Source organism: Physella acuta, unplaced genomic scaffold (assembly GCF_028476545.2).
Source record: "Physella acuta isolate Inbredline_101_S28 unplaced genomic scaffold, ASM2847654v3 ptg000073l, whole genome shotgun sequence".
In the NCBI taxonomy this organism is placed as follows: Eukaryota; Metazoa; Mollusca; class Gastropoda; family Physidae; genus Physella; species Physella acuta.
In genome coordinates, this window is record NW_026731593.1 from 157,122 (window position 1) to 176,543 (window position 19,422).

At 33.2% G+C, this 19,422-nt stretch overlaps 2 protein-coding genes across 2 annotated transcripts; both read right to left on the reverse strand.

Moving 5' to 3' along the window:
* Positions 1–9,524: 9,524 nt before the first annotated feature.
* On the reverse strand, positions 9,525–12,561 carry LOC131952720 (kelch-like protein 22). Its single transcript, XM_059315521.1, has 2 exons — positions 12,390–12,561; positions 9,525–11,481 (listed from the first exon to the last, which is right to left on the reverse strand). The coding sequence occupies exon 2, from the start codon at positions 11,444–11,446 to the stop codon at positions 9,650–9,652; it is 1,797 nt and encodes a 598-aa protein (XP_059171504.1). The 5' UTR covers positions 11,447–11,481; positions 12,390–12,561; the 3' UTR covers positions 9,525–9,649.
* A 1,682-nt stretch (positions 12,562–14,243) lies between these two features.
* On the reverse strand, positions 14,244–19,253 carry LOC131952731 (uncharacterized). Its single transcript, XM_059315545.1, has 2 exons — positions 19,106–19,253; positions 14,244–17,019 (listed from the first exon to the last, which is right to left on the reverse strand). The coding sequence occupies exon 2, from the start codon at positions 16,982–16,984 to the stop codon at positions 15,179–15,181; it is 1,806 nt and encodes a 601-aa protein (XP_059171528.1). The 5' UTR covers positions 16,985–17,019; positions 19,106–19,253; the 3' UTR covers positions 14,244–15,178.
* Between the last annotated feature and the right edge of the window lie 169 nt (positions 19,254–19,422).

Genomic DNA, 19,422 nt, shown 5'->3' on the forward strand with positions numbered 1-19,422 from the left:
GTCGATCCACGAATGTAAACTCTGTAGGTCTTATAAATAAACAGTACATATCTAGAATTAGATCTATATTGTTTGTAAAAAAAAACGGAAGTAAATTTTTAAAAAACGTTTCAAAAAGTATAAAAGTTATAAAACTTCAAAATAAAAACATTACTGCACGGCATTCTGGTGCAATCAAAACATAGCGCCAAAACATTGCTTAATGTGTAATTTTGGTGTGCAACTAATCTATAAAGTGTTTTTTACTATCACATATAGGCCTTCAGAGAGTAAGCCCTATACTGCAATCTTGCACAAAAATTAAATGTAATTTTGACAGTTTTTGTCGTTTTACACCTCCCTAATTTATCGTATGCTGAATATAAAAGAACGACCGCCGCCCCTATAACGAAATAGACATTGTATAGAAAACATACTTTTACCAGTGTCCGCCCCCTCCCCCGGAAAATAAAGTTCCCCTTCCCCCCCCCCCCCCCTAGAATTTCAAGTGATCCCAACCCGGGGGAAATATTCTTGAATATTTTTGATTATCAATCGATGTTTTACTAATGTTTTAGAAACAATGCTTTCCAGCACAGATAAAAACCAACCCTCTAAATAATTTAAACCTTTGTAGGAATTTTAAAATTCTGTAATGTCCAAAATATTCTACAAGTTCTCATCAGTAGTGACTTTAGTAGCGAAATCCTCGAAGTGTTTTTAAAATAGTCTATCATTAGTTGACCTGCTGCTTGCAATATGACTATAACATTTTCCAACGTTAAAGTTATCTTGAGTGCCTATCTCGATATAAGAACAAAAGCTACTTTATAAAAAAAAATTCATAAAAAACTTTTTAATAACAAGCTTTTATGTAATAATGCACTAAAAAGTAGAAAATAAATTATAGACTACTATTTAAATAACTATAAAGAAAAGCGTGGGTCACTTTAGTATCTATTGGATACCTTTACTAATGCTAAGGAAGACACCCACGATTTTCTTTATAGTTATTTAAATAGTAGTCTATAATTTATTTTCTACTTTTTAGTGCATCATTACATAAAAGCTTGTTATTAAAACGTTTTTTATGAATTTTTTTTTCAGTACTTTACATGTTTTATTTACAATAGAGTTACATGACTAAAAACCATTGCGCGCCTACTGAACGTGATGGCGCAGCCATTGAACGTGATGGCGCAGCTATTGAACGTGATGACGCGTGTGGTGTGGCTGGATAGACATGCCTACTAATTCGGTCCAAATTTTAATTAATTCATAAAAAATTAATTAGGCATCCAATAAAGTCAAATTTAATTTCAGATTGCATTGTCTTCATGTGTTGACCCACGTGTCAAATGTGAATCGTATCGGTCAAGTAGAAGTGACCGAATATTCACACCTACGTTTCGATCTAGACTGACGACTGACGACTGACGACAGAGGAAGTGAGTTAAATAAATACTTGTAAAAAAATTCAGAAAAAATCGTTTTAATAACAAGCTTTTATGTACTAATGCACTAAAAAGTAGAAAATAAATTATAGACTACTATTTAAATTACTATAAAGAAAAGCGTGGGTCACTTTAGTACCTATTTTATACCTTTACTAATATTTGAGAAGAGACCCACGCTTTTCATTATAGTAATTTAAATAGTAGTGTAATTTATTTTCTACTTTTTAGTGCATTAGTACATAAAAGCTTGTTATTAAAATGTTTTTTTAAGAATTTTTTTCAGTACTTTACATGTTTTATTTACACTAGTGTTACATGACTAAAAACCATTGCAGTCTATTGAACATGATGGCGCAGCAATTCAACCTGATGGCGCAGTTATGGAACGTGATGACGCGTGTGATGTGGTTGGATAGACATGCCTACTAATTCGGTCCAAATTTTAATTAATTCATAAAAAAATTAATTAGGCATCCAATTAAGTCAAATTTAGTTTCATATTGCATTGTCTTCATGTCTTGACCCACGTGCCAACTGTGAATCGTATTGGTCAAGTAGAACTGTCCGAATTTTTACTCCGGCGTTTCGATCTAGAATGACGACAGACTGACGACAGACTGTCGACAGAGGAAGTGAGTTAAATAAAAGCTTGTAAAAACGTTTTATTAACAAGCTTTTATGTAATAATGCACTAAAAAGCAGAAAAAAAATTATAGACTACTATTTAAATAACTTATAATAAATACTAGACTACCCGTCATCCCTTGGATAACTGTGGGTTTCGGGGGTCATCCATCAAAAAACATCACGTCTGTCACTCAGAGGCATAGCGACCCTTCCCGGCGCCCGGGGACAAACTTTTCGATTTGAACCCCCCCCCCCCCCCCGCAAGATTTCGATTTGCAACCCCCCCCCCTTCAAACTTTTGATGTGCACCCCCCCCCCCCCCACTCAAACTTTCGATTTGCACCCCCCTCAACCTTTCAATGTATTTTTCCAAACCATTTTGGCGCCCCAACATATGTCCCCCCCCCGCCCCCCTTCCCCCCTCCACCTCCCCCCGCTTCAACTCCCCCACCCCCCCCCCCCCGCCTCCCCTCCCCCTCCCCCTCCCGCCCCCCCTCCTCGCTACGCTACTGCAGTGTCACTTATCGTCACAAAAAACAGACCCCACATTCAAAAATATGTTTTTTATCTTTTAAAAACACCAAAAACACCGATTTCGGACTATCCCTTCATATACTGACGTCACAGGTGACCTACTCAACTCTACTTCACCTGCCCAGTGTCCCGCCAAGTCTCAGACGACATGTTTTTATCGTTTAAAAAACGATTCCAGCCGCGCATGTCTCTGACCACACTATCCTTTCATATGCTTAGGACAAAGAAACAAATGAGCTCTACTTCACCTGCCCTGTATCCTGCCAAGTTCAGATAGGCAACTTTATCATTCACATCTAAAAAAAAAATTGAAAAAAAAAATCATTAACATATTGGTCTAGAACCTATGCCACCCGCATGAGAGCAGGCTACGCTACCAACTTAGCTATTTACTCGTGACGTAAACCGTGAATTTTTATACTATACTATGAGTCTCCTTATGCAACATGATTTACGCGCATAGATCTAGATCTAAGTCTAGTAGTAGTAGTAGTAACTTTCAAATTAAATTTTATCTTAAATTAGCCAAACAAAGATTTATATAAAATAAAGAAGTTCTGAAATTAGCTAGATCTAGATAGAATTATCTAGATCTAGATTCTACGACTCGCTTGCTTAGGTCTTAAGTTTAGTTTTTCTTGCTAGATCTAGATCTAGATCTAATCATTAGCTACGCTGATAGGCCCGGAGCGAGCATTTCAAAATTACCATATTCCAAACAAAGATTTATATAAAATAATAAAGGTCTAAAATAGTTTAGTATATAGAAAATCACTATTATCTAAATCTAGATAGAATTATCTATATTTTAGATCTACGACTGAGCTATATTTAGAATTTACGTTTATAATTTAGCAAAATTACCGGTATAGAAGCAGCGTATGAATCTTATTTCTTAAGCTACGCAAATACGCCCTGGAGCCAGCACTTCAAAATTTGCATAGTCGAAACAAAGATTTATACAAAATAATAAAGGTCTAAAATATTTTAGTATATAGAAACTCATTATTATCTAAATCTAGATAGAATTATCTATATTCTAGATCTACGACTGGTTTGCTTAAGTCTCGTTTTTTTTTTATTGTATTTATAACTAATAAATCTTTGATTTGACCTAGATTGTCCTAGATTCTAGATCTAGATCTATAAATAACTTTCTTGGACAGATTTTAGATCTAGAGAAATTTATCGTAAAACTAAATGAAAAAGACAGTTGAAAATTGATATAAGTGTTGGAACGTAATAAATACAGCAAACGGACGTATTGTTAAAGTTATGACCGACAGAAAATTAGATTTAGAACGCGTTAAACTTTTGAATGGGAACAAAATTTACTTCGATAGACGCCGCCATTTTATTGTACTAAAGAGTAAACAAAAACCTGTGACGTCACTATTCCCACAAAGTTTAGTCAATGTTTTAACATTTTTAAAAAAAATGGGTTACTCTACGTATGAATAAATCAATACATTAATTAACGTCTTTAAATAAATTTGTGATTAACAGTCTGTCTGCATTAAAAAATTATTCTCTACCTACATACTATTTTACAGCTCTCCAGATAGAGTCGAACATATCACAATACTCGATCGGACAAACAAACAAATAAATATTCAAACATGTAAACAAACTTGACTTTTAGTAGTATACTAGAGTACCCGTCATCCGTTGGATAACTGTGGGTTTCGGGGGTCATCCATCAAAAAACATCACGTCTGTCACTCAGAGGCACAGCGACCCTTCCCGGCGCCCGGGGACAAACTTTTCAATTTGAACCCACCCCCCCCCCCCCCTCAAGATTTCGATTTGCAACCCCCCCCCCCCCACCCCCCACCCAAACTTTCGATTTGCACCCCCCTCAACCTTTAAATTTATTTTTCCAACCCATTTTGGCGCCTTCTAAGGTCGGCGCCCGGGGACATGGGTTCCCTCCACCCCCTCCTCGCTACGCTACTGCAGTGTCACTTATCGTCACAAAAAACAGACCCCACATTCAAAAATATGTTTTTTATCTTTTAAATACACCGAAAACACCGATTTCGGACTATCCCTTCATATACTGACGTCACAGGTGACCTACGCAACTCTACTTCACCTGCCCAGTGTCCCGCCAAGTCTCAGACAACATGTTTTTATCGTTTAAAAAACAATTCCAGCCGAGCATGTCTCTGACCACACTATCCTTTCATATGCTTAGGACAAAGAAACAGATGAACTCTACTTCACCTGCCCTGTATCCTACCAAGTTCAGATAGGCAACTTTATCATTCACATCTAAAAAAAAATTGAAAACAAAAATATCATTGACATTGGTCTAGAACCCGTGCCACTTGCATGAGAGCCGACTGCTCTACCAACATAGCTATTTACTCGTGACGTCACAAGTGAATTTTTATACTATTCTTTGAGTCTCGTTATGCAACTTTACGCGCATAGATCTAGATCTAACTTCTAAGTCTAGTAGTAGTAACTTTCAAATTAAATTTTATCTTAAATTAGCCAAACAAAGATTTATATAAAATAAAGAAGGTTTGAAATTATCTAGATCTAGATAGAATTATCTAGATCTAGATTAGATTCTACGACTCGTTTGCTTAAGTCTTAAGTTTAGTTTTTCTTGCTAGATCTAGAATCTAGATCTAGATCTAATCATTTGCTACGCTAATAGGCCCGGAGCGAGCATTTCAAAATTACCATATTCCAAACAAACATTTATATAAAATAATAAAGGTCTAAAATAGTTTAGTATATAGAAAATCATTATTATCTAAATCTAGATAGAATTATCTATATTTTAGATATACGACTGAGCTATATCTAGAGTTTACGTCTATAATTTTGCACACTTAGCGGTATAGAAGCCGCGTATGAATCTTAAGCTACGCAAATCGATCTAGGCCCTGACTCCAGCATTTCAAAATTTGCATAGGGGCCTAGTCAAAACAAAGATTTATACCAAACAATAAAGGTCTAAAATATTTTAGTATATAGAAACTCATTATTATCTAAATCTAGATAGAATTATCTATATTCTAGATCTACGACTGGTTTGTTTAAGTCTCGTTTTTTTTTTTGGATTGTATTTATAACTAATAAATCTTGGATTTGACCTAGATTCTAGATCTAGATCTAGATCTAGATCTATAAATAACTTTCCTTCGGCAGCTGATCTTTAGATCTAGAGAAATTTATTGTAAAACTAAATGAAAAAGACAGTTGAAAATTGATATAATTGTTGGAACGTAATAAATACAGCAAACGGACGTATTGTTTAAGTTATAGCCGGCAGAAAATTAGCTTTGTAACGCGTTAAACTATTGAATGGGCCACAAAGTCTATGATGGAGTCCGCCATTTTTATTGTACCAAAAAGTAAACACATCAAGGGACGTCACTATCCCCACAAAGTTTAGTTAATGTTTTAAAATTTAAAAAAAAATGTGGTTAATTTAACTATGAATAAATCATCAAATTAATTAACGTCTTTAAATAAATTTGTAATTAACAGTCTGTCTTAAAACAAAAAAATGTCTCTACCTACATACTATTTTACAGCTTTCCACGATGAGTGCAACCATGCGAGATAGTCAATCAGCCAAACAAACAAACAAACAAAAAAAAACAAACAAATAAATATTCAAACATGTAAACAAACTTGACTTTTAGTAGTATATAGATAGATAAATATAAATAAATAAATATTATCTTAGTGCAAATATCAAAATGTTGAAACAACTAGTTTTATTACATTTCAGATGAATCAGTTTTATGTGTCTGTAATCAGTCTCTATTTCGATTCACCACTTTAAAAATAAACCGGGAGTGATCTCCCCTAAAATTTCTCAAAAATTCTTATATAACTCGGAATATAGACATGATTTTTAATTAGTTAAACTTTTAAAAATAGAATAGAATCTCGTAGAAAAAAGAATTGCCCACCTGTGAACGCCAAATAAAATGTGCATAATAGTGCGGAATATTATAAGTATTTTATAAATTTCCATTCGTTTTTGAGAAATCGGAAATAGCGTAAATTACTACTTCCGGTCAACTGAAATTACTCAAAATTTGATAGGAGGTAGAGAATTAGATTTTTTACTTACATGTGAAATTTCATTTATCTGTCTGAAATAGTACTCAAGTTATAGGCTTTTGAAAAATTCAAAGTAGAAAATGTACCACTTCCGGTTATCGGATATTGCTCAAAACTTGATTCGGATCTACGATTTTGATATAATACTTAAATATGAAATTTCATCATCCTAGCTGTAACGGTACTCAAGTTATCCTGTTTACACATACACACACACAGAGACAGACACACAGACATACGGACAGAATTGCAAAGTCCATAAAACGCCAAAATGTTTATATATTTGTATTTATTATTTTTGCCTGATTAAAATAAGTCCTCTATACTCCTGATTTGATGAAGGACTGAGGTGTAAAACGGTGAAAACTGTCAAAATTTCATGCCATTTTTTTGCACGATTACAAGACTTTCTCTATACTTCGTATATACGAGAAAATAAAAAAAATAGGACGGAAACGTTTTTATTAGAATAGAACAATGCTGAGTTACTATAATGGTATCTATAAAGTTTGGAAATATCATTGGGCAGCTTTTATTAACGTCACACTTGTAAGAGGAGCTGGATTTTAGATATTTGTGACAACTCACTTTTGCTAATATACAGCGCGTAGAAAATGTGTTTATTGGTTAAAGCCCGTTACTTTAACTACAGAATTGTTTGTGACCGAACGAAAGGATATTTTTGAAAACTTTCTTCGGCAATATTGTTCTAAATTATGGCAGGAATCGATTGGTAAATGTTTCAAGTCGCTAAGTGGATGGTCTGGTTGCCGAGATATAAGCCAAAAACTGCTTTTTTTCGAGGTTTTTTGGCTTTTCCGTTAAATCCAGGAAGGAATTCCGGGAATTTTTTTGACCCACTATCATCCTCGGAACTTGCTTAACATATTTGCTTTTGGAACTAGTCCTCGGTATTGCTTCATTGAGGAGGAGATACGACTTAAAGCTTCGAACACACATCCATCCATTCCCAGAAAAGACGAGTTAATAAACGCAATTCTCCAGAATGGAAATTGCGCTAAAAATACACAATGAAAATTTCAATCTGGTGGCCCCTTTTAAAATTCCTCAATAGCCTCTTGGACACAATTTATTCAACTCTGTTATACATAGTAGCAGTAGCTGGTGGGGGGATGCGGTCCACACCGGGTGAGACCATTTAAAAATAAGTAAACAATATTTTATCTAGTTAAAATAATAAAATAGTAGAAGTAGAGGGGTGAAACCATTTAGGGGGTGACGCCAATTTAAAAAACAATGATAACAATTGTTTATTAGTTAAAATAATAAGATAGTAGAAGTAGAGGGGTGACACCAAAACAAAAATGCTTTTCCGGGAAATCCAGGAAGGAATTCAGGGAATTTTTTTTGCCCACAATCATCCGTGGAACTTGCTAAACCTATTTGCTTTTGGAACTAGTCCTCGATATTGCTTCGTTGAGGAGGAGATACTACTTAGATACGACTTAAAGCTGCGGACACACATCCAGAAATGACGAGTTAATAATCGCAATTGTCCAATATGGAAATTGCTCTAAAAAGTAAGGTCTGCAGTTTTAAAGCAAATTTTGTCTCTTTATATTTCTATTTTTTACATGCACAGCTAGAATCTATATCATGTGTGTAATATATTAAGCTTTATTTTGGGGGGAACTCATTCTTCTTGTATTAGTCTTATAATGTTTGAGTGATGTCCCTTGCATGTTATGTTTCCGTTTTCGATACAGAATAAACAAGGCGTACATAAAATGGCTTCCTCGTCTGTTGTATTATCTGTCTAGACTTATAAGATCTCAATCCACTTCAATATGCTATCTTAAAAATAATTTTCAGCACTTGTTTTATTAGGCGCACTATTTTTACGTCACATCTAAACAAGCTTGGACATTGAACATATTAAGGTTGTCCTGTGAATTCTAAAATTGTGTGACTTCTAAACCTAGGTAGCAGAACTAAATATAAATATTTGCGGGTTGTTGAAGAAATTAGCCCAGGTCATTACAATATTTCCTATGTTACAATACACAGCACAAAAACAGAAAAAAAGATCACAAAAGAACAATTAGTTTTACTTTATTTTATATCTCAATAGGTATAAAGTATACGTATAATATAAAACCTAAAATGTTATCTTGTCATAAAACATGTGTAAAATGTATACAATGTAAATTTTAACTTATAAAAATGTTGTTTTTTTATATAAATATTCATATAAATATAAAGATACTGTCAAATATACGGGATTAACTATAAAATAAATTACTATTCTGTCGATTAATTGAACATATTAGTGCTTAGAAAGTATTTTTCATAAAACTTTACGTAATAACTTTGTCTTTCTGATTTAAACTAACATCGTTTTCACCTCACATTCAAACAACTGGAAAGGTATATGAGCACAAAAAAAACTGTCAAACTCAAGTTGTAGGTTTACAGTTTAAAACCGCGCTCTGTCAGAGTGTATACAATCGTATCACTGTATTAAAAAATTAAACGTTTATACAGTTACATATTATACATATTTCAAAATCTTATTTAAAACAGCTAATCCGTAAAATTGCATACTGTAAATTAATAGTACTCGAAAGCCGCAACTGATAAAAACCGTTAAGACGAAAGAAATGCTATTTCTAATCTATACCAACTATAGCAGACCTTTGTTTATTCAAAATACATGTATGTTAAAGAAAATCTTTTTAGAAGTTTAAAATTCCCCTTTAAACGATACTATTGTATTACAAATTATTTATTAGGTAAACTAAATGAAAAGTATTTTTGCACATTGAATGATATTCGTTGCATAAACAAATATTATCATCTTGAAAGTTGCATATGTTCTGATTATTAGAGACATGTCTATATTTTAAAAGAAAAGTATTTCTGATACTTTATGCCATGCTGTAGTTTTAAGGCTGATAGTATTAAACAATACAACCCAATTTCGCTAGCAAACTGATCGGTTAAAAACTGTTTGTTTTTTTTCCTAATAGGGTCAATTCATTTTTTGGTAGAACAGCTGGAATCAAATTTGAACATGGAAAATCAATGTAACCCCAACCTGAAAACTCCTCAAAATAATCCTTCAACATATCAAAATGTACTTTCTTAAATTGCTTTTCTGATAACACTGGATAGGAAATAACTAGTCTTTTCTTGTAAGTCAATGCACCTTGAAATTTCCTCGGCAAGTTCTCCATGGTACCAATCAACTGAAAAACTACTTTCCCAAGTTCACATTTAATAGTGTGCATATCCCCATTCTTTTGTAAAATATAATTACTGTCATCATCACTGAAACTGATGAGATGCTTCGCTGGTCCATTCAATTGTTCTAATTCTGTTAATTTCTTTGTTAGAATGTCCAGCTGATGAACTGCTGTTTTCTCTTCACCATTGACGGTAACAGAACTGAAAATCAGAATCATCCTCTCATAATGTATAGCCTGTCGAACTTTAAATATCTCTGGTAACTTTGAAAATTCTTCCACTTTTGGATTCCAACATTTCGGGAATATTTGATAAATTTCTGGCTTGTTTTTGCTCAAAATAAAAATGCACTGATCATACGAGACCAAGATCAATCGACGCCCTGGTATTTCTGTGATTTTCTTCCATGATTTCCTGCATAAAACATACAAACTGCTGTTTGTTTCGGCCGAATCTTTAACCCCAGTGGCGAACAAATATGAATCAAAAACAACTAATGATACGTCCAAACGAAGTTCACTACACTGTACACAGGTGTACACGTTCGGTTCATACGCTTCTACGATTACAAATTCGTTATTTATGCAAATAACACCGCAATTCAGCCATTCACTAGAGCCTCGATGTATGGCACTTGTTCGCCATTGTCCGTGGTTATAATGTGTTGTCTTATACAACACAGCATCAATCAAAATATCTCTAGCTTCAGTGTTGTTGATTATCAGTCGATGTTTTAGCAAATGTTTCAGAAGTGGTGTACTCACAAGACACGTCCTCACAGAATTCAATAATGATGTAAGCTTTCGGATTCTGTTACTCTGAATTTTATTTAGTTTATCTGTCTCGGTAGGTATGAGACTTAACTCTGATGCATTATCAGAAATAATTTCGCTCGCTGATTCATTTTTCGTGTCAGTTAATTTGTCTTCATTGTTGTCTTTTTCTGGTATATATTCAACCCACTTTAATACCAGTTTTAAAAGCCAGTCTTCATTCCTTACATTCAGATCGTAAGATACGATCAATCGATTAAAATCAATGAAACCAAGTTCCATTATAGCCCTAACATTGATCTGGCTAATGGTGTCAAAGTTGTCTAACAAAAACTTGTCTAAAAAACTACAAAGTTTGTCAGAGTTATAATTTTTTGCTATTTTCCACATATCCTCAAAATTTTCAACACTAGTGACTTTTGTAGCGAAATCTGCACAATTTTCCACAATAAAATCTATCTGTAGTTGATCTGCTGCCTGCCATAAGTCCATACAATTGTCTATCGTTAATGTAATCTTTCCCGTGTACATCGACTTTAAAATAAGCTGGAATATATCCAATGAAATCCCATTGATCGTTACACAACCCTCTTTAGCCTCCTTCATGTCTGTCATTAAAAGTGCTCTGAAGAAATGTGACGACGCTGCCAGAATAACACGGTGACATGGCAACTCAACGTCCTCAACACGGACAGTAAAATCTAACAAACGTTTTTCTTCTAGAAGTTTCTCAGTGTTTTTTACGACACAGCTCGCTTTGACGTTTCCCTCACTCATCTTCCAAGTATCAAAAAGAAACTTAAATGCATCAACTGAAACAAATATTATAAATCTTTATTGTAATTAGCAAACGCAGATGACACAATTCACAAAATCATTTACTGGACTAAAAGCAGCATCTATACATTCTGGACTAGGCGAAAACAAATAACAAACAGAAAAAAATGTGATTTTAATAGGAAACAAATTCTTGGACACTTTAAAAAAAAACATCAGAAAATATCTTAAACATCCGGGAGAGAAAAGTATCCGGAAAATATTGTTCCCGATAATGCTGAGTATGGGTGGAATTTTAGAATCAACACAGAGAGTTATCACCTTACAAAATGAAGTAATAGTGCCAGAAATAACAAAAAGAAAAACTTCATTTGTTGGGTCATCGAAACTCTAAAGGTAAAAGACCAGATGACAGCCATGAGTTAAGATGTCGCGAGGAAGTAGAGTTAGACAGAATGTATTTTAGCTGGCAGGTCTGAATGGTAAATTATAGTGATTCTGCCTAGTACAGCCCGTGAGTTGAAGACCCCCACATACGTGTAATGTATGGAATGTTTTCTTTGCAAATGTTAAAGTAAAGTAATTATTCGTTTTTAGACCTAGCGATCCATTGGGCAGAAGTTGAGATCATTTGTTTCTTGACATCGTAAAGGATGGTGTGGCCAGCCCTAGGCCCAGACGCATTTAATTTCCCTAACGCCAGATTAAAAAGTGTTCTTTATTTATTTTAATTTTTTTATTTTTTTAATAAACAGTGATGTATCCAGTATCGAATAGTTTGTGTTCAGGGATTATGTTTTGGTTCACTATCAGTGTTGAACTCTGAACTAGAGATGTTTTTTTTAAATGGGACAGCCGGTTGTAATTTAATAATAGCGATGCGCTAGTAAACAACATTCTAGATCTAGATTCTAGATGTAGATTCATAAAAACTAGAACTTACCATAATCTGGTATCAGTATTTTTTCTAAACCTACAAAGGAATAACTAATTTACATTCGATCCACGAATGTAAATGCTTTAGGTCTTATCAATAAACAGTACAGGTCTAGAATTATATTATTTATATAAAAAAATTAAATAAATTTAAAATAAAAACGTGTCGAAAAGTGTAAACGTTATAAAACTTCAAAATAAAAACATTACTGCACAGCACACTGGTGCTATCCAAAGAAAGCGTCTAAACTTTTCTTAAAGTGTAATTTCGGTGTGCAACTACATTACAATATGTTTTTTTCTATCACATATAGGCCTTCAGAAACATATTCTTTACATTATTTGTATTGCATAGATTTCGAACACTTGTTGAATAATTCAGTAACTTTTTTTCAAAATGCATGCTTGATTTATTGCAATAGAATTTTTAAAATGAAGATTTTTCAAACTGGGAGTCTTAAACAAGGGGATACAAAATGTTTCACTTCTTCTTCTTCTTCGTTCTTAATTTTTAGTGTTGGGAGGGATCGAGCCTTATCTGCCAGAGGGTTTGAACTCGAGACTTTTTCTTTCGAATTTATCAACCATGAGCTTTGCCGACTCGACCCTGCTTCCATCACAATTCAGGATTACGTGTCAACTGGTTATGCGTTCAATGTTTCACTGAAATACAAAATCTATTTAAAATAAATTATTGAACATCTTTATCACAAAAATAACACTCAGTCCCTGTGTTCTTGCCGAGCTTCACCGTTTCATGATTGTTCCATCAAAGAAGGTATTCTAGTTTACCGTGTAAGCCAGCTTAGGTTGTGGTTAGGGGTCATCCATAAATGACGTCACGCTTTTTTGACGATTTTTACCTTCCCCCCCCCCCTCCCCTCCGTCACACGTCGTCACAAAAAACCAGAACCCCTCCCCCTAAAATGACGTCACACCTCAGCCTACAACCCCCCTCAAAATTGCAGTTGATTTTTTTTTAAACATCGATATTTTTCCAAACTCTTGTCTGAAATCTGTCAAAATAGAGTATTTTAATCAATTCCTATTACAATTTATTAAAACAGTTTTCTAAACCGCAAAATAACGTCTAAAATTCGTTTTCTAACATTTCTTTTTATAATGAAACAAGTGTGACGTCGCACCATCTGAACCCCCCTCCCCTCATCACACACCGTCACAAAATTACCGACCCCCCTCCCCCCTACGAGTGTGACGTCATTTATGGACGACCCCTTATACCAATTTGAATGTTAGCGGTAGATAAAAAGTAGGTAAAATAATATATATATTATCCGATGTGTTAAACTGATTCACGGATAAGGTTAGCTTTTAAGTAATAATACTACAGTACCAGCAAACGTTGATAAGTAATTTAGTAACAAGTCAGTACTAGCCTATACTTTATAATATCATGAAGGGCCGATGATTAAGTCACAACTCATTTCAGACAGATATGGGCCGTTAAAGGACCACTTCACTCGAGAATAGTTACGGCCGGAAAAGTCACGTGTTCGAATCCGGGTCCAAGTCATTAGAACGTCCCTGAGTCCACCCACCTCTGATGGGTACCACACTATCTCTTCATATGCCGAGGTCACAGAAACAGGTGAACTCTCTTTTACTTTAAATTCTGATTCTGGGTTTTCTACTTACATACAAATCATTCATAAAAATGTGAATATGTTGTGCAATGTAAAGAAGGTGGTGGGACACTAAGAGCTAAATGTTTGTACTACCATTGAATCCATGGAAAACAAATGTAAATTAAACATAATAACACACTTAGTTAAACAGCAAATACCGCCTAAACTATAAATTATATAGTTGTTTAAATTATTTTAATTCACAATGGATTGAAAGTAGGAATAATATTTATAAAACATACATACATGAATCTGCAAAACAAATGTGTAAAATTTATCAAATGTTCAATTTAACTCTTTATGTATCATACTAAAAATTAAAATTTTATAAAGTTGTTATTTCATATAAGTAACATTCTTAATCATTTACACTTTGTCTTTGGTCAAGCTCCTAAGTCGACTCAGTGACTTAAATAAGATAAAGCTTATCTAAGAATGGTATTAAATAACTTGTAGTTCACAGACAAACTCTATTCTATAATACCCCTATTCTAAGATCGCTCTCAAAGAACAAATGCAACATATAAAATTCTACTGAGGACATTGTTTTAATACATCTCCTATAGTAGCAGAAGATCTTGATTTAAAATATATCCGATATAAAGGCACATAATTGATCACTTCACGTTATAGATTATATTTGTAAGACATCTAATACAATCTGTCATCTTTAAAGAAAGATTTTTTTTTAAATTGTAGTTTAAGCTTCTTTGAATATTATTCTATTAATAAAGATCAACTAATATTGATCAACTAAAGCAAGATGTAGAATTGAGATAATTTCCTATCTAAAAATACTTTATAGTACTCCGCTAATTTAGATGTATGCATAATAAATATTCTTTATGCAGAAGAAATAAAAATATATTTTAATTTCATCAATTGTATATTTCACGCCCAATATGAATATGTGCACATTAAATTATGACGAGACCTATCAGATATTGGTATATACCTTTAGTTTCAAATATAAATAGAGATATAAGTATAAGTTCCAATAAGGTAATTTATGTAAATGTTAATTTACCCTAGGCAAAATACGTTTTAAAAACCCATTGTAGATCTGTATTATACATTACATGTTTCAACACTGTTTAAGAAACACGATCTGTGATAGATATCACTAGAGATAGCGTAGGCTATTTTTGTTTTAATCTATTAATGGTACCAACATATTTTTGGGGAAAACAGCTGGAATGAAGTTTGAACACGGAACATTCATCAAACGCCAGTTTGCAAATAAATCAAAATAACCCTTCAACGGTGACGGAATCACAATGGATTGTTCGATTGGGTTTTTCTTACTAACGCACGCATACGCGATTCGCATGGTTCTGTCGTAAGTGAATACACCGTGGATTTTGAACGGCGTTTTCCATAATCTACCCAGCAATCGGAATGTAATGTTCCCAGACTGGAATCGAATAATCCACAAATCTCCACTTCTCTGTAATAAATAGGTGTGTTTATCATCACTGAAGCTTAATAGGTGCTTGGCTGGTCCATTAAATTGTTCTAATTCTGTTAATTTCTTAGTTAGAATGTCTAGTTGATGAACTGCAGTTTTCTCTTCACCATTGACGGTAACAGAACTGAAAATCAGAATCGATCTCTGATAATGTATAGCCTGTCGAACTTTGATTGTCTCTGGTAACTTTGTAAATTCTTCAACTTTTGCGTTCCCACATTTAGGAAATATTTGATAAATTTCTGGTTTATTTTTGCTTAGAATAAATATACACTCATCATATGATACTAGCACGAACCTACGTCCTGGGATTTCAGTTATTTTTCTCCAAGATTTACCAACTAAAGCACACAAACTGCTGTTTTCTTGTTCGTCATTTTTAACCCCAATAGCGAACAAATAAGAGTCGAATATGACTAAAGTTACGTCTAGATAAATTTCACTGCAGTTCACACATGTATACATCTTTTCCTCATCGTACGCGCTCAGGATTATAAAGTCAAAACCTATGACAAACAGAACACCACAGTGCGCCCATTCACTTGAGTCGCGATGTGTAGCACTTTTTCGCCATTGTCCGTGGTTATAATGTGTTGTCTTATACAGCAGTGTCTTAATCAAAATGTTTGTAGCCCTAGTGTTGTTGATTATCAATGGATGTTTTAGCAGATGTTTCAGAAGTGGTGTACTCACAAGACACATCCTCACAGACTTCAATAACGATGCAAGTCTTCGAAGTCTTTTGTTTTGGTTTTGACTTTTATTATCTTTCTCGACAGCTAAAACACTTGTATCTGATTTGCTTTTGGGACTAATTCCACTTGTAGTATTCTCTTTTTGGCATGTACATTCTTCATCTTCGTCTTCACTACTGTCTTCTTCAGGTACATACTCAACCCACTTTAGCACTACTTTTATTAGCCAGTCTTCGTTTCTTAAATCAAGATACCGAGAACCAATTAGACCTCTAAAATCCCGGAATCTGAGTTCCATAATAGGTTTATCATTTACCTCACTAAAGGTGTCGAAGTTTTCAAGCAAAAATGTGTCCAAAGATTCTAAAACTTTTTCCGAATTCAGGTATTGTGTTATACTTGAAATGTTCTCAAAATTCTCAAGATTAATGGCTTTTATCGCAAAATCTTCGCAATGTCCAACAACAAAGTCTATCTGTAGTTGGTCCGCTGCAAGCCATATGTCTACGAAATTTTCTAAATTTAAAATAATCTTTCCCGTGTACATGGACTTTAAAATAAGCTGGAATATATCCAATGAAATCCCATTGATCGTTACACAACCCTCTTTAGCCTCCTTCATGTCTGTCATTAAAAGTGCTCTAAAGAAATGTGACGACGCTGCCAGAATAACACGGTGACATGGCAACTCAACGTCCCCAACTCGGACAGTAAAATCTAACAAACTTTTTTCTTGTAGAAGTTTGTCAGTGTTTCTTACAACGTTGGTGCAACTGTCGTATCCTTCAACCATTTTTAATAACCAAGAAGTATTTTTCAAATCACCACCTGAAATAAAATTTAAAATGAATTCATATTTTTATTTGAAAATATTTTTAGTTATTATTTTTTATATTTTAAATTTGTTTAAATTAAAAGTTTTAGTTAAGCTTTTTGTCATTTTAAATTTTTTTTTTTAAATTTTAATTTAGTTAAAAAAATTATATTTAATTTTTTTAAAATTTGACATAATTTTATACTTCACACATTGTCCTACATCGTTAATATAGACAGTAAGTGCTGTTGTATGTGAAAACTTTAAAAGTTATTTAAAGTTTACATTCCTAAAGCATTTTCTGTGTACATAAAACATTCCTCAAACTGCTTATAATAATAATCTTTTATACGACCAACAAAGAAAAAAAAAACAACTTATAATGGACCACACTAAATTACTATTAATTAAATCTTGAGTCGTGACCTACATCTCTAGTTTGACATATATTGGTACGGTAAAAGAGTTTAAATTCATTCTTGTAATTCTCCGCTCATTACGAAGTAAAAAGAGCGATGGACGAATCAAGGTAAAAAATCAGGTAAAAATACGCTTAGATAAATCTCTTATCTCACCAATAAACTATAAAACATTGAGTCTAGCTGTAGAATACATTTTCATATGCTAACCATTTTCGAATAGAGAGCTTCAAATAATTATATTTATAATTTGTTTCAAAGAAACAATAGAAAATAATGAATATCTTATATGAACAACGTTAAAGAAAGATGAATGTGTAGAAAATAGTTCTATGAAGCAAGTTTTATTCCACGATTTTATTTATCTTTTTGTACGAGCTAGATGAAAGCTTTTACTTTGTGTTAACTTCGCCTATATGATAATTGTAAACCCGATGTTCACACCTAAGCACAATTTTCTCAAGATTTTCATAGGCCTAACCTTTACAATACAATGATATATATATATATATATATATATATATATATATATATATATATATATATATATATATATATATATATATATATATATATATATATATATATATATAATGTATATATATATATATATATATATATATATATATATATATGTATATATATATATATATATATAAATATATATATATATACATATATATATATATATATATATATATATATATATATATATATATATATATATATATATATACAAACAGGATGAAAATAGTTATTAACTCCTCGGTAGGGCTTATCCAGACAAAGCGTCACGCTTAGAGTTATGATCAGCGCCATAGCATAGCGGTAGTATCGTGCGAAAGTCTCGAGTTGGTATCTCTGGCTCGAGTTTTATGCTATGACATCCCTGAGTCCACCCAGCTCTAATGGGTAACCTATTCACCTTAGGTAACATAAAAAAAGGCTTGACTGGATACAGACCACATTATTCTTACATAATTAGATACCACCGAAATAGGTAAACTATAATGTAATGCCCCACTAACCTTCATGTTCGGAAGTGTTACTATCTTTTTGCATGCCTACTAGATCTAGATCTAAATACATCGAATAACCATCTTGTGGTTATCAGAACTTTGGGTAATCTATCGTTTTGGGTACGTAAAATCGCCCGCGGCTATTAATGTACGAAAACGTTACCTCATTGTCAAGGCTGTAATAGAAGTATATTGTGATATGTTTGTGTCAAATATTATAGATAAATGAATAATAAACCTAAATCAATGGCTAAATATATCAATATAGGCCAGAAATTAACTTTAAACAGCAGTGTCTGCAAGCAAGATTTGCTATATAAACAGCAGCCATTTGTAAAATAGAGTGACTTCCCCCTGAATCTCGCGCCATAAGTCTATAAAAATAAAACTTTAACAAGATGGCTGCTATAGTAAATGAGCATGGTTGCATCTGTTGGAAACATCGCTAGTCTTCATTTATTACTGAAACGTTTTAATTCAATTGTTTAAAAACAGGTACGTAAATGAAACAAGGAAACATTTTTGTATTTTCGAAACATAAATCCTCCTCGAAATGTGAAATAATTATTAAAATGTAAAGAGTCACCTGTTTTTCACATTACTAGTCGCGGGCGATTTTACGTACCTAAAACGATAGATTACCGAACTATGTATATACTTACGATGCAGTTAGCAGTAGATAAAAGCCGATCCATAAATGTAAATATCACCGGGCTTGTTTGTAAACTGTATATAATATATGGGCCTATTAATTATGTAAAATAAATATATCAATATAAATTTCCTTGTAAGCAAGCTATACATGTTTAAAATCATCAAAATCAAAACATTTGTGTACGCTACACTGGTGCAATCTAATGAAAGCGTCAAACAGGTACCGAAAGTTGAATTACGGTGTGCAAAATATGTTTTTTAAGAAGCAACTAAAAACATTGATACCGATTTATACCATTGCTCGGGTGATTAATCCCGGTTTATC